The sequence below is a fragment of the Peromyscus eremicus genome, chromosome 8b (genome assembly GCF_949786415.1).
Source record: "Peromyscus eremicus chromosome 8b, PerEre_H2_v1, whole genome shotgun sequence".
Taxonomy (NCBI): Eukaryota; Metazoa; Chordata; class Mammalia; order Rodentia; family Cricetidae; genus Peromyscus; species Peromyscus eremicus.
In genome coordinates, this window is record NC_081424.1 from 37,480,736 (window position 1) to 37,500,063 (window position 19,328).

Here is a 19,328-nt window from a genome sequence, read left to right on the forward strand (position 1 = left end):
TGGAGCTCTCCTCTGTCTACCTCCACCATCCAGCGTCCTGGAACCAAGAGAGCGTTCGCCGATCCGGATCTCGGGTTCCCAGGCGCCTCCCTTGGCCCCGCCTTGTAGGCGTGACAGTTGCCGAAGTCTCAATGGGGGTTGGAACTTCCAGAACAAAGCTGGAATGGCTACCCACTACACATCAGTGCTTTGTTGACGTGGCATCTCGTCTTCCAAACCGGTCTTCTCCACTCACTCTGGCTTCTAGCTTCGACGGTCTTTCCATGCCTTCCGGTTGCCATGGTGCTCATCAGTCAGCCCCATGTACTGTTCCACAGGCCTCAGTTTCCCCTGGAGATGGAAAGGCCGTGGATAGCAAAGATTATGCTTGTTTTACAGTTGTGACTCTGAGGCTACTGGAACCCTAATAAACAATGCCCAGAACAGAATATGGGCATGAAAGGAAGGGCAGGAAGGAAGAAGTCAGGGTCGACAGAATGATAAGGACTTAGTGAAAAACAGTAGACTGCGAACTCCAACAGATTTGTGCCTTTAAAGCAAGTCATGCTATTTTTCTAACTCACTTTTTTTTTATTTCAAATAACACAAGTGGTTTGTGTTGCAATAGTTGCTATGACTTCCATGAAATGAAACTTTAACTTTGTGAGGAAGGAATCTGGGACAAGTAACCCCCTTTCCTTCCTTCCTTCTTCCTTCCTTCCTTCCTTCCTTCTTTCTTTCCTTCCTTCCTTTTTTCCTCCTTTCTTTTTTCTTTCTTCCTCATAACTTCCCTCCCTTCCCCTTACCTCCCTCCCTCCCTCCTTTTCTTTACTTTCCCCTTTTTTTTTTGTGGTGCTAGGGATGGAACCCAGTACCTCTCTCATGCTGAGCATGTGCTCTGCTACAGAGCTACATCCCAGCCCTTGCACTATTTTTTTTAATTAAACATTTCTTTAATGTAGTCATTCATCTGAATATCATTGTGGGGATGGGAATTTTAAAGACAAAGGCCCAAAGGGCATAAGCAGAGTCAGACAGTGTGTCAGTCCTGAACTACATAGCACTCACAGCCCCTGCTCTTGTGATCATGGTCACAAGGCAGGGCGTGGCTGATGGAGAACTCCAGTTGTGACATGCTCTTTTGGAGAGGAGGGGTCCGGGATATTCCCACTCAAGAGCACACTGTCTTTTCGTAGACCCCTCCTTATTGAGTCACGGCCTTCTCTCTAATCCTAATGCGACTATGTTTCCAGATTCCCTCTTCAAGTTGTTGAGAATTTCATGCCTCTATACCATGAACTATAATCACACTACCCTCTACCTCCTTCCTCCAGCTCCTTCAAAACACTCCTTCCCAACTTGATGTTATCTTAAAAAACAGAACAATAACAAATATGCTTGTGCTCAATTATAATAAATCAGCTTTATCCCCCTAACATATGTGCATATAGGGGTGGGTGGGTGTTCATATATGTGTGTAGGTGTGAGTGCACGTGTGTCCATGAGTGTGGAGACAAGAAGACGACTTCTCACTGGGCTGAAACTTCGCAGGTGAACTAGTTAGCTGGTCAGTGAACCTCATGGATTTGCCTGTCTCCGCCTCCCCACCACTGAGATGATATATGCATGGCACCACACTCAATGCTCTTACATGGGTTCTGTGGACCAAACTCATCCCTCATACACTTTACAACTGAGATTTCTCCTCAGCCCAAATTTCTCTTTTCCACTCTATCATTTTTTTAACCCAGGTTTCTAGATACATTTTTGATGAGGAGTTACTTCTTACACGTATCAGCTATTCAGTTACTATATTTTTTAAAGAGACTTGGCATTTTTAGTAGGCATGGTGATGTTCTTTCTCTCTCCATGGAAGACTTTGCTCTGTTTTCTCTGTTTCCGTCTTAGCTCATTTACTGCGTCAGTTCCAGCCAGTTCGATGGCTAGATGCTGCCTGTCCCTCAGACTCTTGCTGTTGTGCTGATTTAGTCAATATGTGATCCTACCCCTGGGAAGGACGTGTTTCTAATGGAATTGCCCTCAATATTTAGGTACTCTTGTTTTCCTTGGAGCCGACGTGCTCAGAGTGTTAACGCACACTTTTGCCTGCTCATTATCCGGAGAAAGCCAGACACTAAATTAATTTGCTATTACCCTGTGTTTCCTACACCCCGTCTGTGTTGTGAGCTGATAGATTAGTACTTGCTGAGCACCGGGGGCGGGGCAGTATAGTCACTCCATTTATCATTTTTTTTTTTCTCCTTGCCACATCAGCCTAGCCAGATACCATGCCCTTTATCTTGTGAGTCATGGGAGGCCATGGATACCACCACCAGCTCCGCAGTTAAGGCCCAGTGTGTTTTCCACACAGTGAATGGCCTTATTAATGTGCTTGCCTTCCTCTCGTTGTTTGCTGTTTGTTGGTTTTTCTTTTTCCAGGTAGGTCAGGAAGTCTCTGGATACTGGTAACTAGACATTGGTGTGCAAAGCTTTCTTCTCTAGCCTTGCCAAGGGTGGGGCTTGGGTAGGAGATCCCCGGTTTTCTGTCTGCCCTGGCTGGAGGCCTCTCCCCGAGCATGCTAGGCTTCCCTCGTGCCAAGATTTCCTGTCATGTGCAGAAATGAGTTTTCTATGTCTCTCCCCAGAGACTTCTTCATTGAATACTGCCAATTTATAGCCCTTGCTGCCTCCCCATAGATGCCTAATTCTCAGCTCTGCTGCCTAAATGAAGCTCTTGTGAACTGGGTCAGATTTGAAATTCTTTCTAAATCTACTTTTTGACACCTCAAATGAATACGTGGGGAGCTGGAAAGCAGAAAAACTGATTAGCAGCCCTGTAAGTAATGTTAATAGTTAACCAGTTCAGACAAATATTTGCCTTCGGCATCTCATAAAGTGTTACCAGTCGCCGGTCTTTATTGCCAATATTCTCAAACCCACAAGTCCAGCTGGACCAAGATACCAAAAACCATCACTGCCACCTCCAGCCGCCATCTTCTTAATTTTCCTTCCCCTTGCCAGACATGGTATATAAAAAGAGAAGTAAAGGAGGTCGTGCCATGTGGCAAAATACTAAAGCAAGACGGCATCAGATGGGTGTGTCTTGAGTACACAATGAACAGTCAAGCCTACGGGTTAGAGTATACATACAGAAGTAAGCCAGTAACTGACGAGGCGGGTGTGGGTTCAGGTGTGACAGAGGCCGTGTGAAGGAGGGTAGTAGAGGGAATAGATCTCCAAAGTGCTGACACCCAAGTCCCTCAAGCTTCAGCCTGGAAGATGAGACCTAGAGGAAGTCCATGAAAGGAGCCTTGCAGGAGGCATGTAGGAAAAGCCCAGGACAGAGGCTTCAGGCAACACACCAAGCTTGTGTATTGTGGAGGCCCAGAAGCTAGAACTCCCTCCAAGCAAGTTCTGAGATGACCCCGTTGTCCGTACCTTTCCTTGCCTACCAAGCCCAGCTTCAAAAGATGACCCACATCCCATGGGGTCAAAGGACAGTTGCTCCCACATTCCCTTTTTTCTGGTCACAATGACATAGAACCAATTTTTATCTGGAGTCAACTCGGTATAAAGCCACTGTGTGAATAGAAAAACTGGGGAGAAAATCCATAAGTAACTTGTCTAATCTGGTGACATAACTTGGCCAAAAAAAAAAAAAAAAACCTATTCTTTCCTTAGTTACACAGTTTGCTCTCTCTGAAGGAGAGGCCAACCTCCTGGGGGCTGGCTTAGCCTGCAGCTCAGACCGAAAGGCTGAGAAATTGGTTTTCGGTGAGCTGGTTAAGTACATATCCTGTATTAGGTATATATATATATGTTTGGGCTTCTATGTTCTTTCGTGAATGCAACCAGATGAAAGACGTCCCCAGAGGTTGTCTCTCACAGGTCACACTGTAGATAGGCAAAGCTGTTGGGTTTGGGGTCAGGCAGAAGGCCCCAGCACGTTCCTATCTGTTCTTCTCCAGCAAGAATAATCAGAAGTCACAGAGCGGTGGGAGATTGAATTCCTACCTACAAAGATAGAAGTGATTCTTAAACACCAGAGGCTCTTATTGACCAGTTCCCTAATAGCTCTGTTAGTAGAAAGAATTTTTTTTTTTTTTTCTGAGACAGGGTTTCTCTTTGTAGCTTTGCACCTTTCCTAGAACTCACTTGGTAGCCCAGGCTGGCCTTGAACTCAGAGATCCACCTGGCTCTGCCTCCCGAGTGCTGGCATTAAAGGTGTGCACCGCCACCACTCGGCCGAAAGAAGAATATTTAATGAGTCTTAAAGATTTTGTGAATGTCATCAACCATTTCACTCTAGATCTTAGGGAAGAAAGGGAATCCGAGACCAGAAAGTAAGAAGATGCCATAGACCATCCTGGGGACAGTTACAGGAGAGAAGACAGTAGTATAAAAGAATGTCTGATGCCATGTGGCTTTGGGAAGGGGTAAGACTAGACAATCACAGTGACATTTCAGTCTAGGGACAGAAGATGGAGAAGGTGTGGGCAATGTTGTAGCTGAGAGCCTTCATCCCGATCCACAGGCAGCAGGAAGAGAGGAGGTGGGTGGGAGAGGAAAAGGAGAGGAGAGGAATGGGAGAGGAGAAGAGGGGAGAGAAGGAGGAGGAGAGAATGTACCAGGGCCTGGTGTGGGCTTTTGAAACCTCAAAGCCCAGCCCCAGTGACACACCTCCTCCAACCAGGACGTACTCACTAATTCTTCCAAACAGTTCATCCACTGGGGACTAACCATGCAAACACATGAACCTATGGGGGCCATTTTTTTTCAAACCACCACACGCACATATTTCTGTATTTTAACCCTCTCTCTCCCTTCTCCCTTCACTTCTTGTGGGGTCTAGGTTTTACTGTGCATCACCTACACCCCAACGTTTGACCTGAATGGGAGCGCCGTGCTGAAGATCGCAGAGGTGAGTATTACCGTTGGTACCAGCAGCTGGCAGCTGCTTTTCCGCTGACGGGGGCGGGGAGGGGGGGTGGGGGGAAGGAGGGATATACTTGACTAGATCTGAGTACCATCAGAGAGACTCTCTGGTCACTTCTCTGAAGACGGTGGGGGAGTTTCTCCTGGATTGCTTTGTGGGAAACACGCTGGGCGACCGGCCATCCTTGCTCCTAATGCCGTGGGTCTTAGGACTGTGCCTGCTTGGGTTTGGTTGGCCTGAGGCTTTACATATGAGAGCAACAGTACCAGGCTCCCACTCCTCTGCACCCAGGCACAGTCTTTCTCAGTCTGTTTTTTTTTTTCCCCTAAGAATAATTGCAAAGCATTTTTTGTTTAAGAAGCCAAGTGTGAGATTTATAAAAATGTTTATTGATCCGATTCTGTCTGACTCACAAGCCCTGAGAACTGCATTCTGTAACTCACTGGAAAGGTCCTTCTTTCCCATCTGTGCTCTACTAGAGTCCCATGTGCCTTCCAGCACATTCCAAACTGTGGCCAGCAGAAAACCTGGCTCCTTGAATGTCTGGCATGTGCCTTAGCTTCTGGAAACATTGTCTTTTCAGAGCTGAGCGTCACTCTGCCTGGTGGAGTTTTCCTTCCATTCCTGGAAAAGAATGTTTTCAGTATTTGCTTGTTCCAGGAGGAGTTACATGTTCAGGCCAGGAAGCAGCAATACTCTTCTGTATTCTAAAATCATGGGATTCTACCTCCGAGCTTCACTTTCAGCCCAGATGACGTAGAAAACATTCTTGGCTGTCAAAAGGGAAGCAGAAGTTCGCTGGCTCCCAGCACACCATGCAGCAGCTTTCAATCATGGATTTGTAGAGATGGACATTGTTCCCTTTGTGACATTGATGTGTCTCGATGTATATAAGCTAATGGTAAATGAGCATGCTCAGGAAGGAGCTTCCCTGTTTGGTGTGGATCTTGCCACCCCCCACCCTGGAGGATCTCCTAAGCTTCTCTCTGGCCCTCGTGCATCACAATTACTCCATCTCATAGCATGGTGGTTCCAGCTAGACTCAAGACCCACATTCCACACAAATGCTGTTAGTGTTGGTCGAGTCCCGACGTGCACAGTGCTCACCACTGTCTTTTTAAAATAGTTAGGGAAGCAACTTAGGAAAACTAAAACAAGCTCCTAAGTCACAGCTGGGAAAGAATCCAGCTGTTCTTTGCCCTTTCTCTCTCTGGTAGACACTGGTGATCATTCAGGATGTCGCTTACCCTGAAACCTGTTGATCAGGAAATGAGATATGTACTTAAGTATGAAAAATGAGCCCTAGTTCCCGGAGGTACTGTTGAGACCATAAAGGGATCATTAAGCTTTCAAAATGTAAATATGAAACAGTCTTGGTCTGTGTGTCTAACATGAGTTTGCTGAATTAACCTCTAGTCAGAAAAAGTTCTTTACAAGCATACCTTCCGTGTTACAAGAGGAATAAAAAAAAAAAAAAAAAGGACCAGATTTATTAAAGGGGCAATTACAAAATAAGCAACCATTATTTACGATTCAGTTTCATGAACTGTCATTACCAGTCCTCCACATGGACACACAGTGTTGATGGGTCAAGATTCAGCCATGGGCTTATTTTAGTATTATGCATAGGTTAGGAGACATGTTGAGTTTCCCAAAGACAGCTGCTCCCTTAATATCGGGAAAGGCCGAGGGCACAGAAATTGTCAAGATCTTCCACAAAAGAAGAGGATGAATCATAGCCAAAAGCAGTCCGAGGCTGATTTGGAAATGGTTAACGACACTGTCCCATTGGAAAGATCTGAGGACTGTCACCGAGCCTGGTGAAGACAGCTCTATTGAATTTCTCAAGGGCCAAAAGCCTTGGCTAGAAATATGTATTTGATAGTTAATCTTATTGATTCCTAGAAACTTCTAGTCTTTTTTTCCTCCCTATAGCAAGCTTGTTGGTCTCAGGGAAAAATCTGTTTCAGAACCACTTTTGCTGGGCTTAGTTTGCTAACATTCTTCTTTCCAGGGATTTCCCCCTTTTTACTTCTTCTGCCCAGCATCTGTCTTTTCCAAAACACTGGTTAATAAAAGCCATCCATCATCAAGTCCCAAGAGCATGGCTCTACATCTTCATTGTCCTGTACGCTCTACTCACCCTGGCTATAAAGAACCACAAACCAAGTAAAGTTCATGTTCATGCCCTAGTTTCTACAGCTTGCTATTTTTTTCTTTTTTTTAACGTAATTTCTTTATTGATTCTTTGGGAATTTCGCATGATACACCCTAATTCCGCTCATCTCCCAGTCCCCCCATATCCTCCCCTCACCTCTACAATGCCCCCCCAAAGAAAACCTAGACTTTTTATATTGCAAGCATGTGCTAATGTTAATCACTGCTATATTGCTTACTGCATACCATCAGTTTAGAAAATGATGGACTTTTCCTGAGGCATTTATTAGATAATTGAGACACATTTTTACAGATGAAGTGAAATAGAGACACACTTAATTTTTGTGACTCTAGAGCCCATGGCTGTTGGAAGTATGCAGGCCTACCACCTCAAACAAGTTCAGACCACAGAAGTGAGGAGATATTCTAAGGAATTACTTTACATCCCCAAAGCCCTTTCCTTTTCCCTTCTTCCCTGTGCCTCCCTCTCTGTATTGGTCCTGGTTCGACTCCTCTGGCTTATCTGTACATGTATGACTTACTGCTAGATGGACTGGGAGAGAGCTGGTCTTTTACTGCAAGGGATTTTCGCATCTGTTTCTCTCTGATTTGATAGTAATGAGTGGAATTATTTGTAGTCAGAAGACACAGAGAATAGTGAGACCACTTCATTTAGGGCGATTTCATAGGGAAAAGGCTAGGTCTCAGGAAAACTAGACTGGGCAGAAGGCTCTAATTGGAGTGGTGTAGGAATTGATGAGGTAGGGTGTCTTAGGTCATTACAATGTGCCAGTGTAAGACCAAAACACAAAACAAAAAAATATGAGGGAGGAAAATGAAAGGTAGTTTTCCATGTATGCCAGGCTTATGAAGACTTTTCCTTAAAGCTGAGATCTAAAAGAAAATACAGCAAACTTCTCTATCTGGCATTATTGCCCAAATTAAAATATACACATATACACTTTCTTTCTAGGAACAGTTCGACTGAAATTCTGTGACACACACACACACACACACACACACACACACACACACACACACACACACAGAGAGAGAGAGAGAGAGAGAGAGAGAGAGAGAGAGAGAGAGAGAGAGAGAGAGAGAGAGAACGAACCAATTTGACAAGGTTCCTCTTTTTATATACCCACCACTACAGGTACCTGTTAGGAAGGAGACCTCTTTCAGAAACAATAAGAAATGGCCTGGTGACTGATCCATCACCATGATTCCTCATACAGTTTAGACTCACAGTGATAATCAAAGCTTGTCCAGTTCTCTTGTGATTAACAAGCATTTACTGTCTTCTCTATGTAGAAGACATTGCTTCCTAATAGTTTAATCTCTGATCCTACTTCCTCACTCTGACTTAGTTTTCATTTGTACCATTTATTTTTTCAACTGGAGAAATATGAGCTCTTCTCTCTGTAGAACTAATGATTCAGTATCACACACATACACTTTTTTTTGTGTGTAGCAATGCCATTAACTCTCTTCAGACAGGCAAAAGAAAGTTGTGTGCATGTTCAGTGAAGTGAAACTTATGTGTACTTTACAAAGCTAGGCAAGTTTCTCTTGAAGCATCTCCTTTTAAATTTGTATGTAGTTGGGCCAAAATATCCTGAGTACTGTGTACCTCGGTGCTACTTCATGGTGAGTTTTGCCTGGGACTGCCATTTGTCACCCTTAGCCAGTGATGTAAAGGTCTGTTTCTTGTGCTTACCTGCAGACTCGCGTTTTCTGGTTCTTTTTCTCCTTTGGGAGATTTTTTGTTTTTTGTTTTCATTAACCATCCATGCTATAATGACATGTCTAGCATGTCATAAGCTGGATGTCCACACATGCAGGACATGATCAAAATGTGCATTGTGGCTTTTTTTCACTGATCTGTGTCTCCATGCACTCCCTGGTGATCAGGGGCCTGTGGTTTTTTTCACACGCTATTTCAGTTGGCCTTTCTGCACTTCTGGCCAGGGTATTGGCTTGAGGCTTTTCAAAATTTACATGACAGATGCAAAGAGCACAATGGGTAGAATGATTCTGGGAGAAGAGAGGAATCTGCAGCTCTGCTGCAGAAACTCAGCCTGCCTTTGGACGTGGCATTCTCTTGGCTCCTTTTTCCAAATGTGCTTATTTTTAGTATTGCCTTGCAGCAAAAGAAGTAAAGCTTTCATGCAATTTTTTAAAATCTCTCTGGTGTTGAATACAGTGTTCAAATTTAAAAATATAACCCTATTTCCGTTAACTAACTAGTTTAACAACTTACCACTACAGAAAGCTTAAGAAACTATTTTTTGCCAGGTGGTGGTGGTGGTGGCGGTGGCGGCGGCGCACGCCTTTCATCCCAGTACTCAGGAGGCAGAGGCAGGTGGATCTCTGTGAGTTTGAGGCTAGCCTGGTCTACAGAGTGAGTTCCAGGACATCCAGGGCTGTTACACAGAGAAACCCTGTCTCAAAAAGAAATTTAAAAAAAAGATAAGAAAGAATTTTATTTTATTTTATTTTTGTCATTTCATACATAAATACAATGCATTGTGGGTATATCCAGCCACTACCACGACCAATTACCCTCTCAGAGTAGCTGATGAAGCATTTTGTTCTAAACACTTAAAAAGAGATGTCAGAAAGAAGTGATACTGTTTGTATTTAATAGTATATCTCTTTGTCATATTCAGCATTACATTCCCAAATTTGACAGAATAAGCTTCTTAATGTAACAGTTTTTTCTTCACTGAGTAAATGCGTTCATCATTTCCCTTAATGAAAAACCTCTTGTGATAAGTCCTGGTCCATGTTATTCTCTTAATATTAACAACTAAGAACAGTGTGACATTTACACTAAGAAAAAATACATTTGGTATTTGCAAAGTTCTCTATTTATTAGAACATTGTGCTATATAAAGTTTGATTTTCTATGGATGCTTTCTTTCACAGGTTTCAAGGGACTGATACCATGTCTTAAAGGAGTTGGGCTAGCGTGTATGGCTTGGAGTTCAAGAGAATTTATGTTAAGTCTATGGTTGAGCTTTCAAAATGGCTACTCTTTCAAATGCAGTGCTTTTATGGATTAAGAGTCCTCTTTGAATATATGTGAAAACTTATTTTAAACATCAAAAGTTACAAAGATTTCCTGAAAAATGTGTAAGGAAACCATTAAATTATGAGATCAATGGCATTTGCGTGCCTAATTATAGACCACAAAGAAATTGGTTTCATCAAAGTGCAATGCTGCACTCATTTAAAAGTAATTTCAGAGTTTTCAAGTTATTTTATCATATCCCAAAGAATAAGCTCTGGAGATTAAAACATCACCCTAAAGTACATATAAATTACTGTGTCTCGAAATCTATTATAATCCATAATTATTTGAGAAAATGAGCACATACCTTTAATACCAGCACTCAGGAGCCAAGACAGAGCTCTTTGGGTTCAGGCCAGCCTAGTCTATGTAGTTAGTTCTTGGCCAGGCTAGGCTACATAATGAGATCTATTTCAGAAAAAAAAATTAAGATTCACGTGTCCTAAATAGTTGTACAAAAAAAAATATTTTGTAACTTGTTCCTATTTTTTTAACTATAGAAGAACCCATCTAGACCAATATCCAAATCCAGTATTAAGTTTCAAATGTCCTTTGGGAAATATTAAATAGTATGTAGGGTATGAATTAAACTTTAAAAATACTTATTTTGTGGAGTTAAGGGTTATGGGTAAATGGAATCCCAGGATATACAAGGCCGGGATTCCAACCCAACACTGAAAAATAATAATAAAAAGAAAACATTAGCTTTTGGTTAATTTTACAAAAAGACTATTATAGTGTGACATGCCAAGAAACTTCTCATACCTTGAGCAGTAGCAACAACAAGGATTAATATTCTCTCTCTTTCATCTCAGATATCAGTCATCAAATTAAATTTTCCATTTAGGGGTGAACCTGTTTTTATTAGTGCCCATGAGGAGCTGTTCCTAGAAGAATAATTTCAGTTTATTCAATTCTTTTGTCTTTCTGTTTACCTCTTTGTTGAAGGACACATGGCCTTATGGAGAGAAAAAAGTAGGCAAATTTTAAGCAGGCATTCATTGCTAGGCCCATCCTTAGAGCTTCGAGAATTTGAGGCCATGAACCTTCAAAAGCCATGACATGACATTCAGAGTTGTTATCAAGTAAGAGATCCCCCACCCCCACCCCAAATCTAGGATTTCCCCATAACTAGCCACCAACAATCCTCTTTAGTTTTAACTAGAGATTCAGAACCACAGATCCAAGGAGGCGTCGACTGGCCCGTTCACACAGTAGAACAAGGGACAGGAAACAGGCTGGACAGTGGCACTGTGTAGCTTTCCCTCACAGTAGGGCAGGTGGCTCTCTGGCTCTCAGTTGGCAGTGTGGCTTATGAGACTGAGTGTAGCCGGAAGTTTCTCCTGTCCCACCCGGCCCTGTGGTCCCGCAGCCGCTTATAAAATAATAACTCCAAAGTTTAATATTAATTGCAAATTCTATGGCCTGTTGGCCCAAGCTTCTTGCTAGCTAGCTCTTACAACTTAACTCAACTCATAACTATTAATCTATGTATCCCCACATGTTCTGTGGCTTTAACTGCATCCATTACCTGTTGCTCCTTGGACAGCAGTTGGCGTCTCCCCCCACTCTCCTTTCTCCTTTCACGATCTCTCTTGGATTTTCCTGTCTGGCTCCATCCTGCCCTGCCATAGGCCAATGCAGCTTCATTTGTCAAGCAATCAGAGCAACATATATTCACAGCGTACAGAAAGACATCCCACAGCAACTGACTATCGCCTCATGGGTGCAGGATCACCCCTGCTATGGAGCCCCCCATCTCAATAGAAGGCACTGTTTGTGAAAGAACTCTGTGGACAGGGTTTGCAGCGTTTCCTCAGAGGACACACTCCATGACAGGGCTCCCTGCATGTAGGGAAGCCCAAGCCTGTGACTTCCCTCCCAATCTTCTGAGTTGGATCACAGTACCCCTGCCTGAGTCAGGGGCCGCGCAGTGTCCAGGAAACACCTCTTCCCACAAGTCATTCTACCTTTGTGATTGTTCGGAGAACACAGCAACGGTTCACACACACTCAAACTCATTACACCTCCGAGATTTCCCACGCCCAGCGCTGTTGTGAAACAAATGGCTTTCTCTGGCCATCTGAGCTTCTCTTAGAATTGTTGGGGTCACAAACCCTCCACAGATATGTATTCCCCTGTGAAACTCAGAAACGCGAGATTATGAGAGTGGTGATAGACAGGGAAAGGGTTCTGTGAATGCTTAAAAACAAATTTCCAGAGGTCTTTAATGTGGCTAGTTATTTTTTATTAATAAAGAGTTTAGAGTCAAGCTGACTTGCCCTTTCAGAAGGATTTGGAGGCCAGAGCAAGAGGACCCTGAGTTCAAGGCCAACCTCAGGTACAAGAAAGCAAGAGCTTGTAATTTAACAAGCTGGCATTCTTGCTGCGGAAGGCCGAGGACTGTCTGGGATAATGGGCTGTCGGGCGTGCGTGCGTGCGTGCGTGCGTGCGTGCGTGCGTGATTCCTGTCTCCTCCCCAGGTGTGCATCGAGACCTACACATGCAGCTGTCACCAGCGCAGCATCAACACGGCTGTGCGCGCCACTCTCAGTCAGATGTTGAGCGACCTGACCTTACAGTTACGGCAGAGGCAGGAGAACACGGTGAGCTCATCGTGTCGCATGTCTAGCGCGGGTTTGGTGATGACACGTATGTTACTGCATGTTATATGTCCCAGGCCCTGGGCCTGCACCGCCATGGCTACTGTCCACTGAAAACACTGGGTAGTACTTTTTACTGGGACGTTTATTTATATAAATTTAGCTATATAGAAATTTGCCTATTTTGCCCCCAAAATATGAAGTGCTCTTCCTTATGGTTTTTTGTAATAAACTACAATAAAATTTTGATCATTTAAGTTTTTACAGTTTTTAAGAACTTTTCCCATTAAATATTTTTGTTAGAAATATTATGTAGGTGACTAGAGAGATGGCTTAGCAGTTAGGAACACTGGCTGCTCTTCTAGAGGACCTGGGTTCAATTCTGAGCACCCACATAGCAGCTCACAACTGTCTGTAACTCCAGTTCCAGGGAATCCAATCAATGGCTGCTTCTGGCCTCCTCAGGTGCCAGGCACACATGTGGTGCACAGATATACAGGCAGGCAAAGCAACCATACACAAGAAACAATTTTTAAAACTTTAAAACATATTATGGCAGTTAACATGTAAAATGAAGGGGGGGAAAGTAGCAGTTCACAGCATGGTATGAGCTTGGATGCAATTTCCTGGATTAACTAAAGTGACAGAAGGATGTCCCCTCCCACCTGCCGGGGCCAGCAATATAAAGCTAAGTATCTGGTGACCTCAAAGCCCACTAGAACTTTCTACTCTAAACCTGCACAGACTGTCTAACATGAGTCTCCAGGGGATGAAAGTCACCTTTTGGTGTGTGTTTTCTTCTAGGGATGTCAATAAGAGACACAGCTTCAAAACTAATGTTTTGCTCCGACTTTAAAATCGGCCTCTGTAATGATAACTCGTTAAAATTCCCATAAAACCCAACAAAGTGCTCACTGCGATGAATCTCATTATTGTTCAGGGTAGGCAATCTCAGTTGGGGTTGGAGATCTCCGTAGACAGAGATGGGTTTTCAGCTGTTCAATTTCAAATATTCCTCATTTTTTTTTACTTCAATTGTTTTCTAATTTTTGAGGAAACTATGGACTTGAAGGGAACCCTACAGATAGTCAAGTCCACTTTCTGCATTCCTTATTTTACAGATGAGATGCAAAAGCCTGGAGAGAGATAATTGAGCTATAAAGTTAATGAGCTGTCCTTGAAGGAAGCAAAGTTAAGCCCTGGCCTCTGACTCCCAGACCACATTCTCCATCCACATGTGCTCTGGCAGCCAGTGCAGACAAGCAGCAATAATTTAGAAAAACAAATACTGATTATTTTTTTTCCTTTTGTATTTGCTATACCCAAAGCCCAAATTTCTGATAAACTAAGCTATCAGTTACTTTAGATAACCCCTTGTTGGAAGTGATCTCATTTATCCTGTGATTTTGGATATGATGGATACAGGAATGTTGGCTCAAAAGAATCTATAAATGGAAAACGTATTAGGAGAGAAGGAATTTCAGATGCTAAAATTTCTAAAATAATGTCATATTTCGTCCTTGCTAACTCGTAACACAATTGAGTAGTCTACTATTAGTAATACCTAAGATTTTTAAATAAAACATTTAAGTGCAATATTTTAAAGTACTCCAAATTATGATCATTTAATTTTATTTTTGGAACTGTAACTAGAGGACAGTCATAATGATGTTTGGGGCAAAGATCTGTATCTGTGATAGAACACTATCTAGCCAAGCAGTATAGTAGGCTAAATCATTTTGGGTTTTACGTATATAATTTATGTCACACAATGACAAAGATCGTTTAGCAGTGACATTCTCAGAGTATGTCCCTATCATTAAATGGTACATAACTACGTTAGGTGGTGAGTCACGTGCCTCAGCCTCCTAGTGCTTAGGTCTCCCTCAGAATGGTAGCAGGGACAGCTGAGGAGGTCTGGTTGTCTCTATCCTGTGTTTTATGTGACCAGTCAGCCTGCTGGTCCTGCTCATCGCTGACCGTCTAGACTCACCCCAATCAAAGGCAAGATCTAAAAAATCATGTGGAAAATTGTTGTTCCCCATAGACTTCCTTTGTATTATTACTCAGGCAGTCCTTTGGAGATGGATTGCCTGTCTAAATGAAATTCTCATTTCATTCTTACCTAAATGAAATTCTCAGGATGGTAACCTTTGAAGCATTTGTGATGTCTAGCAGAGGGAACTGTCAGTTTTTCCACCTAAAAATTAGATGCTTTTTCAAAAGCGATTAAAGGGGCGTGGCTATCAGAATGATAATGTTCTCTCTAAGGAATTTGTGCAGCCCCCTGTGGAATGCAAAGGCATTATCATGAAGTCCACCTTTCACATAATGTCTGCAGCCCCCCCACCCCTCCTCCAGGCCAGATTGCAGTTCTGATTTTGTATCCTTATAAATGCTGAGTTACCATCTCACTTTATTATTGAATTACTTAGATGACCAAATCCATTGCTGACTTATAAAGCTGCTGATCTTTCAAAGTGAAATTGCCACGTATAAATTTCTGGTGGCTGAGCTATCTGTATATCTCTACTTTTAAATGTCATTCAGTTGCATTCTCTTAGAAAGTGTCTTAGAGACACCAATGTAACAGCTCACAAAATCTGCTGTGGAAGCAGCTGAATTTGCAGATTTTGAATACAGAGCAGTAGACATATGTGCCTGTAGTGAGTCTTAAAAATGCAGCACTGTGGCATGATTTACATGTCAGATAGCTAATTGGCATGAAAATGCCCTTCTTATCAAACAAATCCTGCTGTAGAGAGGTAGGGAGACCGAGTCACCTCCTTCCCATTCTCAGCTCTGTGGTCACTGAGTTATGCTTGCCATGAAAACATGAGCCATCTTACCTGTAAGCCTTTCCCTTTCTGTTTTTCCTAGGTGGTATCTCTGCTCTAATAGTTCTGGATCTACCTAGAGACCTCCAAGCCAGGCTGTTTGATAGTCACACATTAATATGATCCCCCATCAAACAGGAAGGTGGTACTTTGAGCTATGTTCATCTTTGAACCTGTATCCCCAAGTAGAGCAAGGATGATTATTCTTATGGCTGTGTCTAGATCTGTTAGGACCAGGAATAGTGTGTCCTGTCACCTTGTGATGAGTTATTAACTCACCTCTTCAGGTAGACATTGCCCAAGTTCTAGCCCAGCAATGAAAGAATACCACGGGGCTTAAAATTCCAAGAAGTGTTTGAACTCTTGAATAGTTTATTTTGGAACTGACACACTCACAGTCTTTCTCTTCAGGGTCATGAGCAGTAAAATGCTTCCAGCGTGCTTGGGTACGATACCTGAACCCAGAGTCCTCAGGACGCCATTTGGTTTCCTAGAACTTTGCATTGTCTAAGAATCAGGACTTTTCTTGTCTGAAGCTTCTAATTGTCTCTCTGTGTCTCCCTCACTAGATAATTGAAAACCCAGATGCCCCACAGGACTTCGGGAGTCAAGGTATTGGGTTTAGTTTTTACTAGACCTTTTAAAATGGTTGGGATGTAAGAATACCTACTTGGTGCATGGAACTGAGGATATAAAGAAGGTCCAAGCTCTGCCTGGCTTCGCCTTGCTTAGTATTATCTAAACAGCTGCTGTTTTCCTTCTGTGCCTACAGTCTCCTGTGCCAACTGTGTGAGGGAGATCAGCACTTTACATCCCTCCCATTTGGAGGCTGTTTGTTCTCCCTCCCTCCCCTCCCTTCTTGTCTTTCTTTCTTGTTTTGATGCAGGTTTAATTGCTCAAATGAGAATTGAGCAGGGAGTTCTAGAAACCTGAGTGGCATATAATGTTATTGTTTTAGAATTATGTTTTTTTTTTTTTAATTCACCCACACAGCTTTGCATTGACTGTAGAAGAAATTTACTTATAATGAGAAAGAATCTTTTATTTTCTCCCCGGGTCGTCTTTTGTTTGTTTTACATTAAAAAGGAGTGGCTCTATTCCATTCTGCTCTATTCCATTCTCCTCTTTCCTATGATGGCTCTGGTACCCTAAAAGAAGCCTCATATCTAAAAATCATTAAAACCCATCAAAAGCATGGGATGGGAAGGGCATTGAAGGAGCTTCCGATGCCCACCAGTGTCTAATGCTTGCACCTCCTCTGTTTTGAAGGCTTAACAGTAGAGGCCCTTTGTGATGATGTTGTCTCTGTCCTGGCTGTCCTGTGTGAGAAGCTACAAGCCTCCATAAAGTAAGTCCTCTTCCATCCTGGCTCATATCCAACAGTTGTTCATTTTGAAGCAACTTCTATCTACAGTATCATTGAAGCCATAGAGTATCCATCTGTTCAGTAGTTCCCTCCCACTGACGGTTCCCTGTCATTCCTGAGAAACATAATCAGAGATCTCTGTCCATCCCAGGTTATTAAATGCCATTCTGAAAGTGTATCATTGTCTGAAGTGAAAGGGGGGAACAATACATAAAAAGAAGAGTGAGTCCCTTGAGCCCAAAGCTGAGTAGAGAGTGGGGGAAGTCAGAGCTGGAGGCTGTAAGAGTAGGTCCTGACTGCCGGGCGGTGGTGGCGCACGCCTTTAGTCCCAACACTCCGGAGGCAGAGGCAGGCGGATCTCCGTGAGTTTGAGGCCAGCCTGGGCTACAGAGTAAGTTCCAGGACAGGCACCAAAGTTACACAGAGAAACCCTGTCTCGAAAAAAAAAAAAAAAAAGAGTAGGTCCTGACTTGGGCATGGCTCTGCTGTGTAACTGACTGCCAATGACCTTTCTCATGGGACCTGGCTGGACTTTTGTGCTCCGTTAATGATAAGGCTGAATTATGTAGGCTTTTTTCTAACACTCTCTGTTCTGGTCCTTAGCTTTTGACTCTTGGTAGAGAGTACAGGCATGCTAAGTTTATACTTTCTAGACAATAATTGATATTATATATATATTATTATTATATAGTGGGTAAAATAATATATGTCATATAAGATATTTCAGTGTTACTGTAGGAACAAATGTGAAAACTTCCTTAAAAGTCAACTGATGCCCACCCACTAAGACACCAGGAACACCTCAGGCTAACAAAATTAGACTTACTAACTTGTCACAGTGAGCACGCACTCCTTGGGAAATTAAGAGTACCCAGTAAAAGTGGATTAGGAAAGACCATAATTTTAGTTTGAGTTAGGTGATTTTACAGTAAAATAAGAGTTATGTTCAAGGATTGAGTCTTGTCAGGATGTACGGTCAGTTCTAGCATCGGGCATCTTAATTTCTATGTAGTCCATGAAGAAACAGTTGGTGGCTGAGTTTTCACTAGAGAAGAAGTAGGCACCTCTCATGGGAAAGGGTTTGGTCGCCTTCATGGATACACTCTCTGTACTTCCCTTAACCATGGTTCAAGAGCGGTTGTCCACGTGCCTCCAGCTTGCCTGATCACAGTCGTGCAGAGGTCTTGTCTGTTCTTAATATCTGATGGCAATATTGATGTTCATCAGAAAGGCTCGTCTGGCTGGTAGCAACGAGGGAGCTGCCACTATAAAGATGCATTCTCCCCATCCCCACCCTCTCTAAGCCTTGGCACTGAGCAAGTACAGCAAAGGACACCAAAACTTTGAAAGACATAGAACGACGGTGGTCATTACTGGAAAGAAATAAGTGAAACTTTTTAACAGCTTCATAAGGGAAAAATAAAACCTTGAGTTTTTAAATTGTATAGATGTCTGTTTGTAATCATGGTGATTTATAATTAAAATATAGCCATCAGGATATGTCAGAATGAGCCTGGAAGTCTATAAATGATAGAGGTAAACTGTATACTGTTCATTGGTAGAAAAAAATCTTCAGTTGGGTCCTATAAATGCCTGGCCCTAAATTTATGATTCTTTGTATGCTGCTGGCTCCTACATGAGCCACAAAGACCTGGAAGGGGATCATATAATCTGGCTTATCCAGGACATCCAGGTTGTTCTCCTGGTGTATAAGTATTACAGGCGTTTATTTTTGATAGCTTTAAGGAAGTAGTAGTATGTGTGGAGTATCATACGCTGCACTGTGACTGGCGTGTAGTAGATATTTGATATGTTCTGGTTCTAAACTGGTGTGTGTGTGCTCTAGGAATTGCTGGCACTAATCTACTTTCTGATGGAGTCGGGAACATTGACATTTTTAATGACAAAAATTGGTCTGTAGTTTTTTTAGGAAAGTGCCAAGCACAAGCCTACAAAACCAAAGGGCAGAAGTGCCCATCAGCCATTGACGACATTTCTTAACTCCATGATCTAAGGAGAGGCTTTAAACGGGAAAGCAATTGCTATGGCCTAGAACACATTTTTCTCTTGAGTCCTAGACAGCGTTAGGCAGCCTGGCACTGTGCTTCATGGTTTTGACGGGATGTGCAGTCTTGGGTTTTTGATGCACTGCCCCTGATCACAATCCTGCCTCTGGGAATTTGATTGCTTATGGTCTCTGCCAATAATTTTAGTGCCCTAAGGGGAGGGGATGGGTTTGCTAAAGAAGCTGGGCGCTGCATGCTTAGAGTAGCGGAGGCACCCCATACTTCTCTGCTGACACTGTAGTATTCATCCCTTTCTTCTTGAATGTTCATGTTTGTGTGCTCTCTTCTGATTCTACTCCCTCAATTCC

The 19,328-nt window shown here is 42.9% G+C and overlaps 1 protein-coding gene across 1 annotated transcript in view; it reads left to right on the forward strand.

Annotated features, from left to right (window-relative positions):
• Nucleotides 1–19,328, forward strand: part of Arfgef3 (ARFGEF family member 3) — a 114,538-nt gene that overhangs the window by 26,975 nt on the left and 68,235 nt on the right. Inside the window, exons 4-7 of the mRNA XM_059272467.1 lie at nt 4,832–4,900; nt 12,632–12,754; nt 16,158–16,200; nt 16,858–16,936. Of these exons, the coding sequence (XP_059128450.1) occupies nt 4,832–4,900; nt 12,632–12,754; nt 16,158–16,200; nt 16,858–16,936 (314 nt within the window). The remainder of the gene's footprint in view (nt 1–4,831; nt 4,901–12,631; nt 12,755–16,157; nt 16,201–16,857; nt 16,937–19,328) is intronic.